We start from the raw sequence: 15,179 nt of genomic DNA, 5'->3' as shown, positions 1-15,179 counted from the left end.
TTCCAAACAATGAGAGGACAGTGGCTCAAAAGCACTTTGTGTTGGGAGAGGAAAAAAAAAAGAGCATAAAACTTGTGTCTTCAGGGTTCTTTAAAGCATGTAAGAGGATAATTTAATTGAATTTATATAGTATTATTTTGAGTGTAATTTAGGATGCCTTGAATATATGAGAAGAGCATTTTTCAGACTGCAATGGAACTTGAGACACAGAAGAAACCAATACTTGATTTTCTTTTCTGTCAGTTCCCCATACAATCTCCCTCTCATAGGCAGCTAAAATTGCTTTTGCTGAGCTATTTTGCTTTTATTTGTAATGAAGGTCTTGGAGGTGAGAGGTAAGAATACCACAGTATGACACTGCCCTATAAAAAAATGTGACTCCAGAAATGACTGAAAACTAGTTTGCCTCAGAACATCTGCACAACACTGGGGAAAGTATTTTACAGGGAGATTTTCAAAGGCACAATTAAGGGCTATACATCCAACTGCCATTGGCTCAAAGGCAAACCAGGCACCTAGCCTTATTTTGTGCCTTTCAAAATCTGCTTTGTGAGCTCTATGTTCAGAATTATCATAATACATTAAATATCATTTCTTAAAAAGCACATCAGACATGAAAACATTAGTAAGTATGAATGGAATCTAGTCTAAGAGCAATAAACTATGCGTATTTTTTCATTCACACGCAGATACGCAAAAAGTGAAAGACAACATTTTTCTAATTAAAAAAAAGCCATCAAACATGAAAAGAAATTTCAGGTAAATTGGCTTCACCATTAAAACCTCTTAATCTGTCTGTTATTCACAGCAACTTTTGTAGGCCTGTTCTCAAAGATGAGAACAAAGCCAAAGCTGTTTCAAGCTTATCTCTTTCCAAACTTTCTCCAAAACATCCCCAGAGCGTAAGGGAGGTCAGTTAGACGTTGCTGTTTGCCTTGTCCCCTGTCTTAACAAGCCTCCAGATCAGGGTCTGAGCGCTGGCTTCCGTAGATTTGGTTAATAAGTAACATGGGTTGGAGCATTTTAAAGTTTTTTCTGCCTCTGTTCTCTGACCTGATCCCACTCCGTCCCAGCACTTCATCACCGAGTGATCTTCTACTACTGTAATGCTCTCGCATCTTCATGCTGCTTAAAAGCTTCAGTTTTCTGAAAGCACATGAATCACCTTTTTCCAGTCTCAGCCCATGAAGGCAGGCAAGAATATATTTTTAAAAGCCCCCTTCCTTCTGGATAGGATAGATCACAGATGAGAGTTACCTCGGTGCACGTCATTTTTATATGGGCTATAAAACAGTAAAAAGCATAACACAAACTCACGGGGGTGAATATTAAGATCTAACAGAAACCCGGGCAAGGGAAGAATACACCAAATCTTCTCCCCTGCTGTGGTATGCCAATTTTCTAATCCTAGATCAACTCCTTTTTTCCAACCTTTAATCCCATCCCAGATGGAAAGCATTCGGCTCCAGGACAGGGAACTGACATTTAGCTGATAGTTTCCAGCTTACAAAAATTTTTAGTGAAAAAATTGTTGGGATGGGGATGGGGATGCGGATGGACACAACTCTTCAACTTTGAAGCTTTTCTATTAGCTTTACTAACTATACTAAAATAACCATGTTTATATAGCACCTAACATGGCAGGGACCTAGCCTCTAGGCTTTGTATTAATGCTGATAAATAATAGTGGCAACAATGATATATGGCCCTTCAGCCAGGCAGATTTTGAATACCCTGTTGTACAGGAATCTCTCTCAGAAAACAGTAGTATATTTTCTGGGTAATAAGAGATGGGTAATCAACGTTCTCTAGAAGTGCTTTAAGTAATAGCCATGCTATCTGAGAGAAGTATCTGAGGTGGAAAATTACCTGGAAAATTATTTCTAGATATAAAACAAGAACAAGACACAGATATTTCAGAACTCATATATAAGCCCAAGAAGGGCAAGTATGTGCTTAGTACTGAACAGCAACCAATACATCTAAGAAGCCTACATTACTGCACTCTAGCAATCTCCCTGGATATTGGCTCTCTGCATCTATGTGAAGTTAGACATATTGCTATGCATAAGTCAGACCTGCTAGTGCAACTCTATATTTCATCTCCTTTAACTTTACCTTCTCCAACATTTACATGGCCCAAGCCATGACCGAAACAAATATTGATTAACAAGTTTCATTTTAAAGAGAGACAAATTGATCCTTGCTGATTATTAGTTGCTTTTCAAATGCCCCATCTGGATTGCCTCGGCACAAAGGAAACAACGGGAGTCAATTGATCAGTACACCCTTTCATGTCCTGGCAGCTCTGGAGTGCTGTCAGGGTTAAAGACTGTTTGCCCAAGAATCTCAGGCACACTTATCTCTGATCAGATTATATCTATTTCATTTCCCCTGTTAGTTACTGTATGGCTATAACTGACACAATCACAGAGCCCCAAGGCTGTAACCGATATCTGAATAAAGATACTTCAAGACTTCTAAATGGGAATGTGCACAGGAAACAAATTTAGGAAATCCTGCTTTCTGTTACAGGAAATGAATCCTATGCCAACTGGTAGAAATTACCCTCACCATTCGAAAGGAAAAAGAATACAAGTTTTTGTGCTCATATAATAAACTGACCTTTCCTGCCATGGTAATATTTTATTGGTATAGAATTTCAAAGGTAGGATTTAGACGCCTGTTAAAGACTTTCTTGGATTCCTAGAGGGAAGGCTATTTAACAGCATCACACTTTTCTGAAGGACGTAACTAATGCTGTTCTCATATTTAGTACCTCCTATTGTGAGACGCAGCATAGATGTTTGACTGATATTTGTACCTTTGAGACCTACAGGCAAGATTTCTTCAGTGTGGTAAAACATATCTGATTTCTGAAACTGCTTACAATTCAGCATTCAAATCATCACAAGATAAAAAAAACAAGCAAGCGTAGGCTAAAGCATGATTACAGCAAGATGATTTATAAAAGTTACAATAAAAACAGCATGGCTGCAGCCACATTGGTGAAATTCTAAAGCAGGAGTCTTTGTAAAAAGGAAAAAAGTTCATATTTCACTGACAATTTATTACAATGTAGGTAAAAAAAAAAAAAAAAAAAGGAAAATGTATGCACACACTAGGAAAACCTTCAGGCTCTGATCACAAAACATAAGAAACTATTCAGATCCGTTTCAGCCCAAAAGTACTTCCCTGCTTCCGCAGAGCAGAATCACAAAAAGTAACCCTTTAAACGGGAGAAAGAGGAGCAAGTAGAGCACAGACCAAGGTCACAGTTCAGAAGCAGCCATTTTTATAATGCACATTCACCCCCACTGCTTTGGTGGCACAAGTACCCTTTGTCAGAGGGGACAAAGAATTTTACTGGAGAAAAAAATAATCTGTTTTGCGTGGTAAGAAGTAGCTTGTAGATAATACAGCACGGACTCTGTAATCCTTACTTCCCTGTAATAACTTCACTGCTTTTTTGAATGAATAGGAAACATTTAAAATGTTTTAATGAGGTACCCTGCTTTTGTTACCATTGTTTGGATTTAAGGTACATATAGGCGTTACATTTAGACTGACAACCAGAGTTCGGTCAATCTAAAGGTCCACTTCTACAGGCACGCAGATGGCTTAAATCATCCAAAAATGGCATGCCCAATCTAAATTAGTTCACCTGAGCAGGTGCACTGATAACTTAGATCAAGATCAGGTTAGATCAATCTATGTAGGGGTTAACCTGATCTTGTGAACACCTCTAGACACCATTCCCAGTGAAGCTCCAGGGCTGGAAAAGCTCAGCCACTTGCCCCATGCAGAAGCTGTGCTATTCCCTCCCTGCCCCGCGCCCCCCCCCCCCCCCCCCCGACCTCAACTGGGCTTTTTTTAGCCCTTTCCCCTCTCCTCCCCCATCCTTCCCTGCAGGCCACCCCCCATGGACCCACCAACCCTCTCATAGACCACAAGTCCCACTCCTTCCCTGTTCCCCACCAACTTACTTGCGCTAATTTTGCCACGCAGCTTCCAGGAGCAGCAAACGGCTGTATATGCTACTTCTGATCTACATTCAAGCTGCGTGAATGTACATCAGGTGCAGCGCAGGCCCACATGCACCCACAGGTTATTTCTTCACTGCAGATTTAAGCCAGATCCCTTTATGCCTGGGCTATGTCCTGTGGTCAGGGGTATGGGATATTGCCCACTCAGCAGTGTGAATGCAGACTAAGTCACTGAAGTCTGACAGTACTCAAATGCCCTCCCATAACCACTAACTTCACCTCCCAATGAACAAGTTCTCTCAAAACCGATAAGGAAGCAATCAGAGCATCTCAGTACAAAAAACAAAACAAAACAAAAAAAATGGTATATGTCCCCAGATCGACCTAAAACACAAGTAGGGCTTTGCAGTGGAGGGATTAGGCTTATTGAGGTGTCAGGGTTCTGCAACGAAGAGGACTTAACTCTCAGAGGTGGGAGGATGAAGGCAAGGAACAAGATTTGGCACCGATATACCAGCAGGGAGCTCCACTCTGACAGAGGGTTTCGGAGGCTACTTGAATGCAGTAAGCCCGCCTTGAGCTAAAAGTATATAAAAACAGACACTGAATTTCTCCCAGGACAAAGCCTTTTATCTCAGAATCGTACAGACAGACAAGTCAATTGTCCCACTTTAAGTACCTGCGAGATATTCGAGAGAGCACTTTTTTTCCAGAACAATCATGACTAATTTGAATTAATTGCCAACTCAAGCCATGTGTGTAAATGATTCGCTCATACCTATTTTGATGTAGTCAAAGCATTGTCCTTTAATTCCTTTATATACCCAGATAAACCCTATGTCTGTTTTTGCCCAGAGGAGAACAAAAAACAACAGCTTTTCTAGCAGGTTTTACCTCATCTGGACTGGAAGCCTGGTACACCCTGCATGAGTCTTCATAGTGTCTCTCAGCTTCAGCCTGATCCGTCACGCCATTAGACTCGTACACTGGTGTCACGTTGTGGCAGAGGGCAATGGCTTTCACGGCCTCATGAACCCGGCTGCTCATGGTTTTCCGTACTTTGGTGGCTAGAGCGGGCCCTTTCAAAGCAGGGGGGTCTTGTGGCTGCTAAAGAAAAAGAACATCACAAAAAAGCTCTTAATGGGAAGGAAAGCAGATTCCAATTAAGGATCTTACTTCAATTAAAACCACGCACATAGTATTAGTACAGATGTACTCCTCCAGTATTTTGGGATATTTTCTTGACTGGGGCATCCTTTTTTAATGCATACTGACCAGGGGACAATCTTCTATTCACAGGAAACTAAATGAATATCAATTTACTTAACCATAGCTTTGGTGGGGAAAAAAAATAGCTCTCAAATATTTAGCCAGGAGCTTTCAGCCCAGCATCAGTGACAAGGACCATCTGTTGCAGATCCACCAGACACTAATAGCCACGAGATCATGGGTTCCACTGAAACCATATTTTACTCAGGAAAATATCAGTGGCTCTGATGCCTCAAAACGAATTGGATTTCATATGAATGAACATATTTGCTGAGAGCAGATGGGCTTACATGGGACCAGAAATTTAAATTTCATTAATTTAATTTTTAATGCTATTTTTAGTATCAGAGTCCTCAGATAATTACACAATTACTAAATTATGCTGGTCAAAGAAGGGACATACGGTGATCCAGTTTCCTGCTCTGTTAACCTTTAATGTCAAGAGGACAAAAGTTTCACTTCCAGGTCAAAGGGCATGGCATGGTAAAAATAAGAGTAATGACTAAGAACTACAGTTTAAAGGGAATCATTACTAGCAAATGCTTCTGATTATGAAGAATCTAACCTCTTAATTATAAGCACACAAGATTTATGGGAAGTTCTTTTTATTGCACAGTTTTGTACAATTAAATGCTAACCTAAAAATGTATACTGCCGCTTATCACTGTAAGATCAGAGTGCCTTTCATCAAAAATCAGTAGCAATGGAGAAGTCCTTAAAGTACATTTAGATTCAGATACAGCACAATTCACATACTGGACCCAACCACTTGTCCATTAAATGTGGTGTTCTGTCTTGAATAATACTATTTTAGGAAATAAGTAACCACCATTTCCTCCCCGTGCAGACAGAGATGTTACCCCAACTGTATAGCCAAAACACAGAAAAGGTCACATCTTATAAATGTTCTGAAAACCAAAGAGCAAAAAACTGAGATAGCTGTGGCAACTGAAAGTTGCACCTACAAACATTCACGCTCGGATTGTGAAGTGTTCAACGGGCAAAGGTAACCAGACGTGAGATGCACACCCATTGGCGTAACATGAAGACAGCAGCCTGAAACACCAAATGGCCATTGGCTCTCACTTGCCTGGTGAGAGGACAGGGAAGTGGCCTGACAATGTGCGCAGGAGAAAGTGCATACTGAAAAGAGATTCTCAAGTTCAAGGGAAAGAGCTGAACACTGATTCTGCTGCCATGCACATGCTCCAAATTGTTCAGTTCATAGCATTTTTGGTTTGTTTTTTTGGGGAAGCCCCCAAAGTGTTTGGGGAGGGGGGACAAACGGACTATATTTAATGTTTTAACTTTTCAGGAGGGAGAGGTTGAAGAGCCCCTTGATTCTACATTTGAAGGCAGTGGAAGGCAACTTTTCCTGCTTTTCCAGGTAGGCAACCTTTTTCCCCACCCCAGGTCAGAGGCAGATGAGGGCATGTGGGCATTAGGATACAGATGCTGCTGCCGCTTGCCTCCAGGGTAACACTAGGGGAGCCTCTTCCCTGCAACAGCATGGGGAGAGCATCTGCAGCCGAAGCCCCACGTCTGCGGCCCGGATCCAATGGTTTCATGAGCCAGCTCCATCCTACAGGCTGTAGGGTGCTGACCCCTGTTTCAAGGCAAAATGAAAGCAAATGCAATGTGCAAGGAAGGTATCAGTTGGCTGCAGTGGGTATTTGGCTGGGGGGGAGGAGGCAGGAGAAATACAAGCCATATGGAAAATACTTCTACCACATGCAAAGCAATTCCATAACCAATAAGAAATAGAGGTGATTGACATTAAGACCTTGATGTACACAGGCCCCCTAATCTGTTGCCAGACTCCACAGAATACATCTGCAGGGCTGCATTTTACAAATGGGAATAGCCAGGAGTCAGTAAAGACAGAGACTTCTGTTCTTAATCAATAACTCACTGCAAAGGTATTTCTAATTGCAGGACATTCTGATGGCTGGAAAGAAATCTTATTAATAGCAACTAAAAAAAAAGAATAATGCTTTATTGATGATCACATTACTATTCTTCTTTAAATCTTTAAAACAGTATTAATATAAATGCAACATAGATCATTAGCTACTGACAACTTCCTAATGACCAAACTATTCCCCCCCCTCCAAAAAAAAAAAAAAAATTAGCAGTGTATTGGGCTAGAGAAAGAGAAACCCATTCTGCATTTTATAAAAAAGGAGGACTTGAATATTTGGTATGAACATCTGAAAAATCCATTGGAAGCCCAGAGAAATACCAAACTCTCATCAGCATTAAAAGTGACTTCAGTTATTTAAATTTTGGTAAAATACATTTTTACTGAATTTGAAAATACTCCCTAGTGGAACAAATGGTCTTTTGCATTTTCACCAAGTTTAGAAAGGAGCCCTCCTTTCCCTGCCCCCCATTACCATTTTCTCATCTGAAAAAAAACGCTTTAATTTTCAATTTTCTTGTCACGAGAACTACCTTACTTAAGTCCAGTTTTACTGGAAAGTTTCCATTTTAGGAGATCGATCATCTTCTGATAGGTAAAAGCACTAAAAATGCAAACAAATTTCATGTAGCAATTTAAGGGTCATAATATTATACTGCAAAGGGGATTTCTCTATCTCCTCCCACCCCTTGATTATCTGTTTTTTTGATTTTTTAAATTATTGGGGGGTTGTTTGTTTTTGGGGTGGGGTTGGGGTTTTTTTGGCTTTTTTCACTTTTAAAGCTTTGTACAGTATCTCAGATCTAGGGAAGTGGAATATATATAGATATATTTCACAAATTGGTGTTTATGATTTTTGGACTTTCTCTTCAGAATACACATGGGCATAAGACATGATCACTTTCACATGACAGGAAGCTAAGGAATAAATCCTATAGTCCTTTAATTCATTTAGCAAGTTTATGAGAAGGAGGAAAAGAAAAGCTGTGTGGCATATTGTTTTACATATTGATCATGTCACAGTATCCTTAGTTATGATTAAACAGTTCTAAATAATAATAAAAAAATGCTGTGGAAGGCGTTTCAGACCTGTAAACAGTGTTTAGAAAAGATACTTGGTATGGATCAAATGTACATAAGATAGTGTGGACATCCAAGTTCCCAATTTTTTTTTAATGTATTAGGCCATTAATTACTTGCATGTTTTTCAAAAAATTAGGTCATGTTCCCAGAATCCCTTTCACACTAGTTGATAAACAACTCTATTCACTGTTTTGTGGACAAATAATTCAGTAATCTGACTTGATTTTACCTGTGTGTATATGCTAAATATATGGCTCTGTACTTCATCCATAGAGTCCAGACCATAAGCTACTGTTCCAAGGTGAAGTCGTTTGAAAACCATCTCATTCTGCGTGAGAGTTCCTGTAATAGAAACAACACTATAGGCCATGTCTGAGCATTGGCTGATCTTTTCTCTCTGAAAGTCTTGTGCCCTGCTATTCCCCAACTAAAGGAGAAAGGACAAAGTAGAGTGACCAATTTCTATTGAGCACAAAAGCTGACCTGGGTGCTACAATAGACTCTTAGTGCAGTCTGGAGCTAGAGAAAAAGACAATACTTGCGACTAGATTCCCACAAGGAGAAGAAGGGTACTTGGCAAGCACTCGATTAAAATGAATGAGATTACTCACCAAGTGCCATTCAGTTCCACACAAGCAAAGTGAAATCTTGGCCCTGTCAAAGCCAATAGGAGCTTTGCTTTTGACTCCAGTGAGGCCAGGATTTCACACTGAAATTTTGTGTTCCTCAGCCAGAGCTGCACAATTTGAGATAGTAGCTGTTGGAACGACGGCTGGTTTCTGTTCACAAGGTCTTACTTTTAAGCATATTCACTATTAAGCCGCAGATGACTGTTTAAACAAGCACTTTTTAAAGAACCAAAATTATTCCGTCATCTACTCATCAGACAGAGAATAGAGGCTCAAGATTGATAGAGGGTGAGGAAAACCACAACTGATCAATAAGAGAAAAATCATCCATTCCTGCTAACTCATCTACCTGCATACCTGTTTTGTCTGTAAGCAAATAGGAGATCCTTCCGAGTTGCTCTGGAATAGTGCTGGATCGAACCACTGTCCCAGGAATTTTGGAATCTCTACGGATCACCCAGCTATAGACTATTTTCCCCATGTCCAGGTTTACACGTAAACTGTGTAGAGAAAGAAAAAAAGGAAAAAAAACCCCAGCTTAATTTGATAAATGGCTCCCAGAGAAATGCAGAATTTTCTAAAACTTTTGGATGACATCATCACCATGGGCTGCCATAGGAAGTGACTGCAGTAAAAGGGCTGTCCTCCCATATTAAAAATGCCTGCCATAAGAAAGGTTTGTCTGTGACTAGTCCCATTTAAACCCTGATGAAGCGGGGAAAACTAAAGAGGTTTTTGCTTGGTTGCAAGTGAGCTGCCAAAATCCAATCAGTACGACAGAGCATAAACATCCAAGCCAGGTATGCACATAAACCCGTCCAAGTGATAGGAAATTAATTTAAACCTGTAATTGTGGAGAAGTTTAGTGCACATAGACAGATCTAAAAATTGCAGAACCTGATCTCTATTTGATGTTTGACCAGTCCTTTGGCTTTTACTCTTTCTTTTTCTATTTAGTTACCTCATAGGATAGGATTTTACCTGCTTGTGCTTGTTAAAAGAGTGTGCAAAGTGCACTGAAGGTAACCTTCTGCTGGGGAGGATTAAGTGACCTCCTTACCTAATAGGAATGATGTTTGAAAACAAGAGGAGGAATCGGATGATCTGAAGATACCACCGGCCTGCAAAATGCTGGAGAGCCACCATTACAAGCGAGACCACCACTAAAGCTCCAAACAGGATCTTGGTCAGGCAGTTCACTTCCAAGTCAAATAGCCCAATCTAAGCAAATAAAACAAGACAAAACACAGCATTTCCTAGAACACACATAGAGGTGTTATCAGGGCCATGATCTCATGTGGATGGAGCTGTCACTATGCCTGAAGTGTGCGCGCACCCATATAGATAGCATCTCTATTACAACCACTCCCCCCCCAAAAAACAACCCCCAACCAAACAAACCCATAAATGAAAGCTCTAGCGTTCTTGGGTATAAGCAGAGCAAGCTGCACAGACCTAAACCAAAACCAGTGAGATGGCATGCTCATTTCAAAGCCACTGGTAGTTCAAAATGTTCATCACTAGACACTTTCTTATCTTAATTTAAAATGTCTGTTCTGCATTTCAAAGCAATTCTCCCCCTAACTCAACATTCAGGATCCTGCATCCTTAGCAGCAAAAATTTTACAGCTGCAGGAGGACTATCCATCTGCGACTGCCACTTTCTACTGTAAACTATTTTTTTTTTTTTTTTTTGAAAAATGAGAGTACCGACAGACCCAATCAGTTGACAAGATGTGAAATGACCCGAGTAGTCGGGAATGGTTTGCTAATGTCCAAAGAACTTAGGGGACAATGAAGCCTTGTCTAGACACAAACAATTATATTATTTTAACTCTACTGATACAGTTGAAAATCATAACCTACCAGTGGAAATGTAGTTCCACTGGTATGAACTATGCTTGTATATTTATGTAACTCTTGCAATTTAAAGTAGCAGTGCTTTCATTGGACTGGCAGGTAATGTAGGGGTCATTTCAGTGTCTCTCCCCTCCCAGGCAGGGAGGCTGGTCAGGCTCAGCTAAGTCACTGGCTCCTTGTGTACATGGAGAAGAGATTGAATTAGTGGATCCCACTTCCCCCTAATTTGAACCTAGTTTCTTAGGTCTGCTGTGGGCATTTATACACATGCTCTGGGCATGGGTGGTGGTACTTTAAAGCACCTGGAGCACCACATGTATCAGAGTACCTGCACTGAAAAATGGCAGTGGGGATGCTTTAACTAAACCTTGCTAAAGCTTATTAGTTAAAGCACCCTGCCATCGCTTTTCAGCATCAATACACATGATACTGGAGTCTGCTGGAGAGTGGGAATTACCATGTTCCAGCAGACTCGATTAATTGTGTCTGCTCTGACATGCTGTAATTACAGTGTGTCAGAGCCGCCTCAATGTATGTGTATAGGTGTCCTGCATTAGCTAACTAAATAAGATATATAAGGAACATAAGCTTTGATGAAGTGAGCTCAAGTTCACAAAAGCTTATGCTCCTTATCACTTTTAGTTAGTGTATAAGGTGATTATCTACCCTGCCTTATGCCTGATTTCAGACTAACATGGCTAACTATGTGCCACTGTATTAGCTGACATCTTTGCGATTCGAAAGGAATTTTTTACTCCCTTTCAGATTAGCCAGGGTGGGATGGGGGTTTTTTGCCTCCTCTGTAAAAGATGAGGGACCCAGGTAGGTAGACAAAAAAAGGCAGGTTCTAATTGTTGCAACTCAGCACGCGCTGGTGCCCAGTGCAAAGTCTCTGCACTCCTTAGGGAGCCCACTGCCTTGATAAAACAAAACTGGAAACAGTTTTGGAGGAAAGCAACTCTTCTAAAAAACTGAGGAGCAAGGCTAGAGCTCATAATGTCATACACCATTAATGGGCAACTCCATTCCCTCAGCCCCTAAACCCTCAGACAAGCAATTGGCTGGGCACCAGCTAGGGGGACTGGCTGAAGCCCTTGAACAGGTAGAAATAGAGTCACAATCTGTACTATTTGAGTTCTTGTCAGTGATCCACGGGCAGTGGAATTAATAAACTTATGACCTAATTACACAACTTCCCTTGCACCTTGTTTTTTATTCAGCACATCCAATACAATGCCGGTACAATTAACTTTGCTTTAATACCTCCGAGGATGAGAAGGATTATACTAGGATAAATCTATCATTAAGAAAAAAAGAGAGAAACAGAATCATAATGATATTAAAAGGGTGTGTACAGCAGTCTTGAGAAAACAGAAGAAAAAGAGCTGGCTTTGAAGATGATCCTACACTGAAAGCTGAACATCAATTAAAATTTAGCTGATGCTGCCACTGCAGCATAGCCAGTGCTCAGACATTTGCTGTGTAATAGGCAGAAGGCTCAATATTCATTTTTCAAGGTATCTGGGTGTTGTTTTTCTTGCTATTTTTTTTTTAAACTGTACCTTACTTCGTGGATTTGAAGTATTCATAACACTGCGCAGCTCCCTCCCTGTGTAAAGAACAACTCCCACAACAGTACCTAAGTGGAAAAAGACAAAATATACAACAGTGAGAAAACAGAAAAAAAAATCAAAACAAGAACAAACCAAGCCCCCAACAAACAGACAAGCAAAATGCCCCTCTCATTTAAAGCAGCCAGAAAGATGAACATTCCTCAAGGATCTGATTCATGGGCTCAATGTTTAGATACACATTTAACAAATTAAGTTTATTAATTGTAGATAATAACCAAAGAGCAACAAAATTCAGGTATTTGGATCATAAACGGAGCAAAAAAACCCCTGATTCTGAACACAAAAGTTCAGCTCATTTTTCTTCTATATGCAACAGTGCTAAGAGGTGAAGCCTCCATTCAATAAATGTGCCAAGTATACCATTAAAGTTTAGGTAATGGAACAAAGATGTTTCCATTAAAGGACATAACAGATTAAGTTATTTCTTCTGATCCCTTCCATTTTTTCTCCCTTTAACTGCACAAATTCTCTCTCCCTTCTCCAAGCATTACAATTAGCTGATAAAACAGGTAAATTTACCCTTCCCCCCTGCCACCCCCAATTAATCTTTAATTACAATCACTGTTGCCTTGTGCCTTTTTGTTGTCCTTCAAAAGCAAAATGCCCCCAAACTTGTCATGATAGTGAATTATATGGCAGCATTTTTAGAAACTGCACTGTAATAGGTGTAAAAATATATGTGAAGAGTCATTCACTGGCTGTACAGCTGATCAGAGAGGCAAGGAAAATAATTATTTCTAGAATAAAATGGGTATAGATAAGTGGCAGGACCAGCCAAAGTGAGAAGAGACCACACAATTCCATATTACATTGTGAATATTAAATTAGACAGTGGCCCAGGTATTCCCAGTGAGGGCAGAATCAGGTTAACTCTTATTATTCAGCAACAGATGGAGCTGCTGGGAGGCTACAAGTATATTTTTATGCTACAACAGCACTCTAGTGAATCACTTCATAAAAGGCTAAGAGTGAGCATGGGCATCTCTTGGAAAGAGAATCTTAGTCTTATTCCAAACCTAGACTAATTTAAAATAATTTGCTTTATTTCCCCGCTCCTATTATTAATTAGGCTTTCAGCAGGCTGCAAATTAAGTCCTAAATAACTTACAGTGTAAGTTGAAAAGAGGTGGCTTCCAAATACAGTCTGGGAAGCGTTCCTTTAAAAATAAGGCTCTGAGCCAGATGGCAGAAGGTGGCAAAATCAACCCAATTCAGATCAGCAGATGGCAGGCTACTCCAGATCTGACAGCAAACAGCAAGAGGAGGCACACTCACTCCTACTACTGCAGCAGATGGGGCATGCTGGGCGACTGCTTTAATGCATGAGGGGGAGCTGCACCCAGTTGTACGGCATTGTTTCATATACAGTATCTTATTGTTTGCATGAATCCACCCGCTGGATCAACTAGTACACAAGATAAGCATTCACAGAACAAAAAGGTGGAGGGCACAGTGTCTGGAGCAGGAATTCTCAGCCAGGTGCCGTGAGATGCTTTTAAACTGCTGTGGTGCCCAGCCTCTGTGGCTTGCTTCTCCTCTCCCCTAGCATCCCACAGATAAGCAGTGCCCATGGCTGCTCCCTGCCCCGACAGCAGCTCCCGTACCAGCCCCACACTGCCAGCAGAACGCTGTGTGCCAACGCACGCGTGCAAGCGGACAGGCAGTCATGGGGCCACAGTGCTGCATGTTTTAGCTCAGCTTATCTTCCATGCTTCCCTCCCTTCTTCCATGCTCCTGGGGCTACAGGTGCATGTGGCTTCAGTCAGTCACCAGCTTTCAAGTCCCTGGTGAAGCAGCACTGCCCCTCAAGTAAAGACCATGGGCTGGGAGGGGGCAGGTGGTAGAAAAAGCAGGGTCCTGTAGGGTGCGGACCTGCCCCCATTTACCTGGCACAACCCAGATTCTAGCTCAGTGGTTCTTGGCTGGGGTGTCCCTAAATTGTGAAAAATTATGAAAGGGTGTCTTGAGCTTAGCTGAGAACCACTGAACTAGAACAATGGCTTTCCTGCCTATTTTTCCTCATCTATGTTTAGAAGAGGGGCTGAACTGGAACTCGCATTACTAGCTGTCTAGCCACATGGCACAACAGTTATCCTGCACACACTCATGTGTATTTGCTCTTTGCAAAGTGGGAAGCCAGTCACCAGCTAATAATTACTGATCTATAAAAAAAAAAATTACTCTGCCAAATTGTGTGTGGACATCTACATTTCATGTCAAAGGATGAATCACTATGACAACATTTTAGTGTATTTTAAAAAGGACCAGCAGAAGCATTAGATGGAAACACTCAAGAAGTGAAAAGTAGTTATCTTTTTCTGCTAATTAAACAATCTCAGTTCCATTATAAAGTAGAACTTTTTGAAGTCTGTATTTCTTTCCAGTCTTTGATGTCTCTCAGCAAATAGCTAAACACTATAGCATGAAAGAGCTGCAAACTCAGACACTTCAAGCCCTGAATTTCACTCCTCTTCTGCCACTTTCCTGTGGAAACCTTTTAATAAGTACATCCGATGCTCCAAGAACAAGTCTTTTCTCCTGATAAGCATTCACGCCTCTCAACATCCCAACATTTATCACAGAATATATATATTTTAACCCCTACAAAACCACAAGTCAGCAGAAGCATTTACCTGGCCATTTTTATGTTAGCTTCTATTACTAGAATCTGACACAATTTCTGTTACAGATTAGAACGTCAATGTTGAGAGCAATTAAGTGCTATTCTGGTAGTGGATGCTCGAGAAGTGCCCAAAGGCCACTCGAATTCCGATTCCTTCTCATCTATAAATGTCCA

At 40.8% G+C, this 15,179-nt stretch overlaps 1 protein-coding gene across 1 annotated transcript in view; it reads right to left on the bottom strand.

Moving 5' to 3' along the window:
* Positions 1–15,179, bottom strand: part of ATP9A (ATPase phospholipid transporting 9A (putative)) — a 94,405-nt gene that overhangs the window by 36,259 nt on the left and 42,967 nt on the right. The window contains exons 10-14 of the mRNA XM_014609691.3: positions 12,311–12,387; positions 9,949–10,109; positions 9,246–9,388; positions 8,489–8,601; positions 4,881–5,093 (exon numbers count right to left, since the gene is read on the bottom strand). Coding sequence (XP_014465177.1) covers positions 4,881–5,093; positions 8,489–8,601; positions 9,246–9,388; positions 9,949–10,109; positions 12,311–12,387 — 707 coding nt within the window. The remainder of the gene's footprint in view (positions 1–4,880; positions 5,094–8,488; positions 8,602–9,245; positions 9,389–9,948; positions 10,110–12,310; positions 12,388–15,179) is intronic.

The sequence above is a fragment of the Alligator mississippiensis genome, chromosome 9 (assembly GCF_030867095.1).
Source record: "Alligator mississippiensis isolate rAllMis1 chromosome 9, rAllMis1, whole genome shotgun sequence".
NCBI classification, from domain to species: domain Eukaryota; kingdom Metazoa; phylum Chordata; order Crocodylia; family Alligatoridae; genus Alligator; species Alligator mississippiensis.
This window is presented reverse-complemented; position numbering and strand designations above follow the sequence as displayed.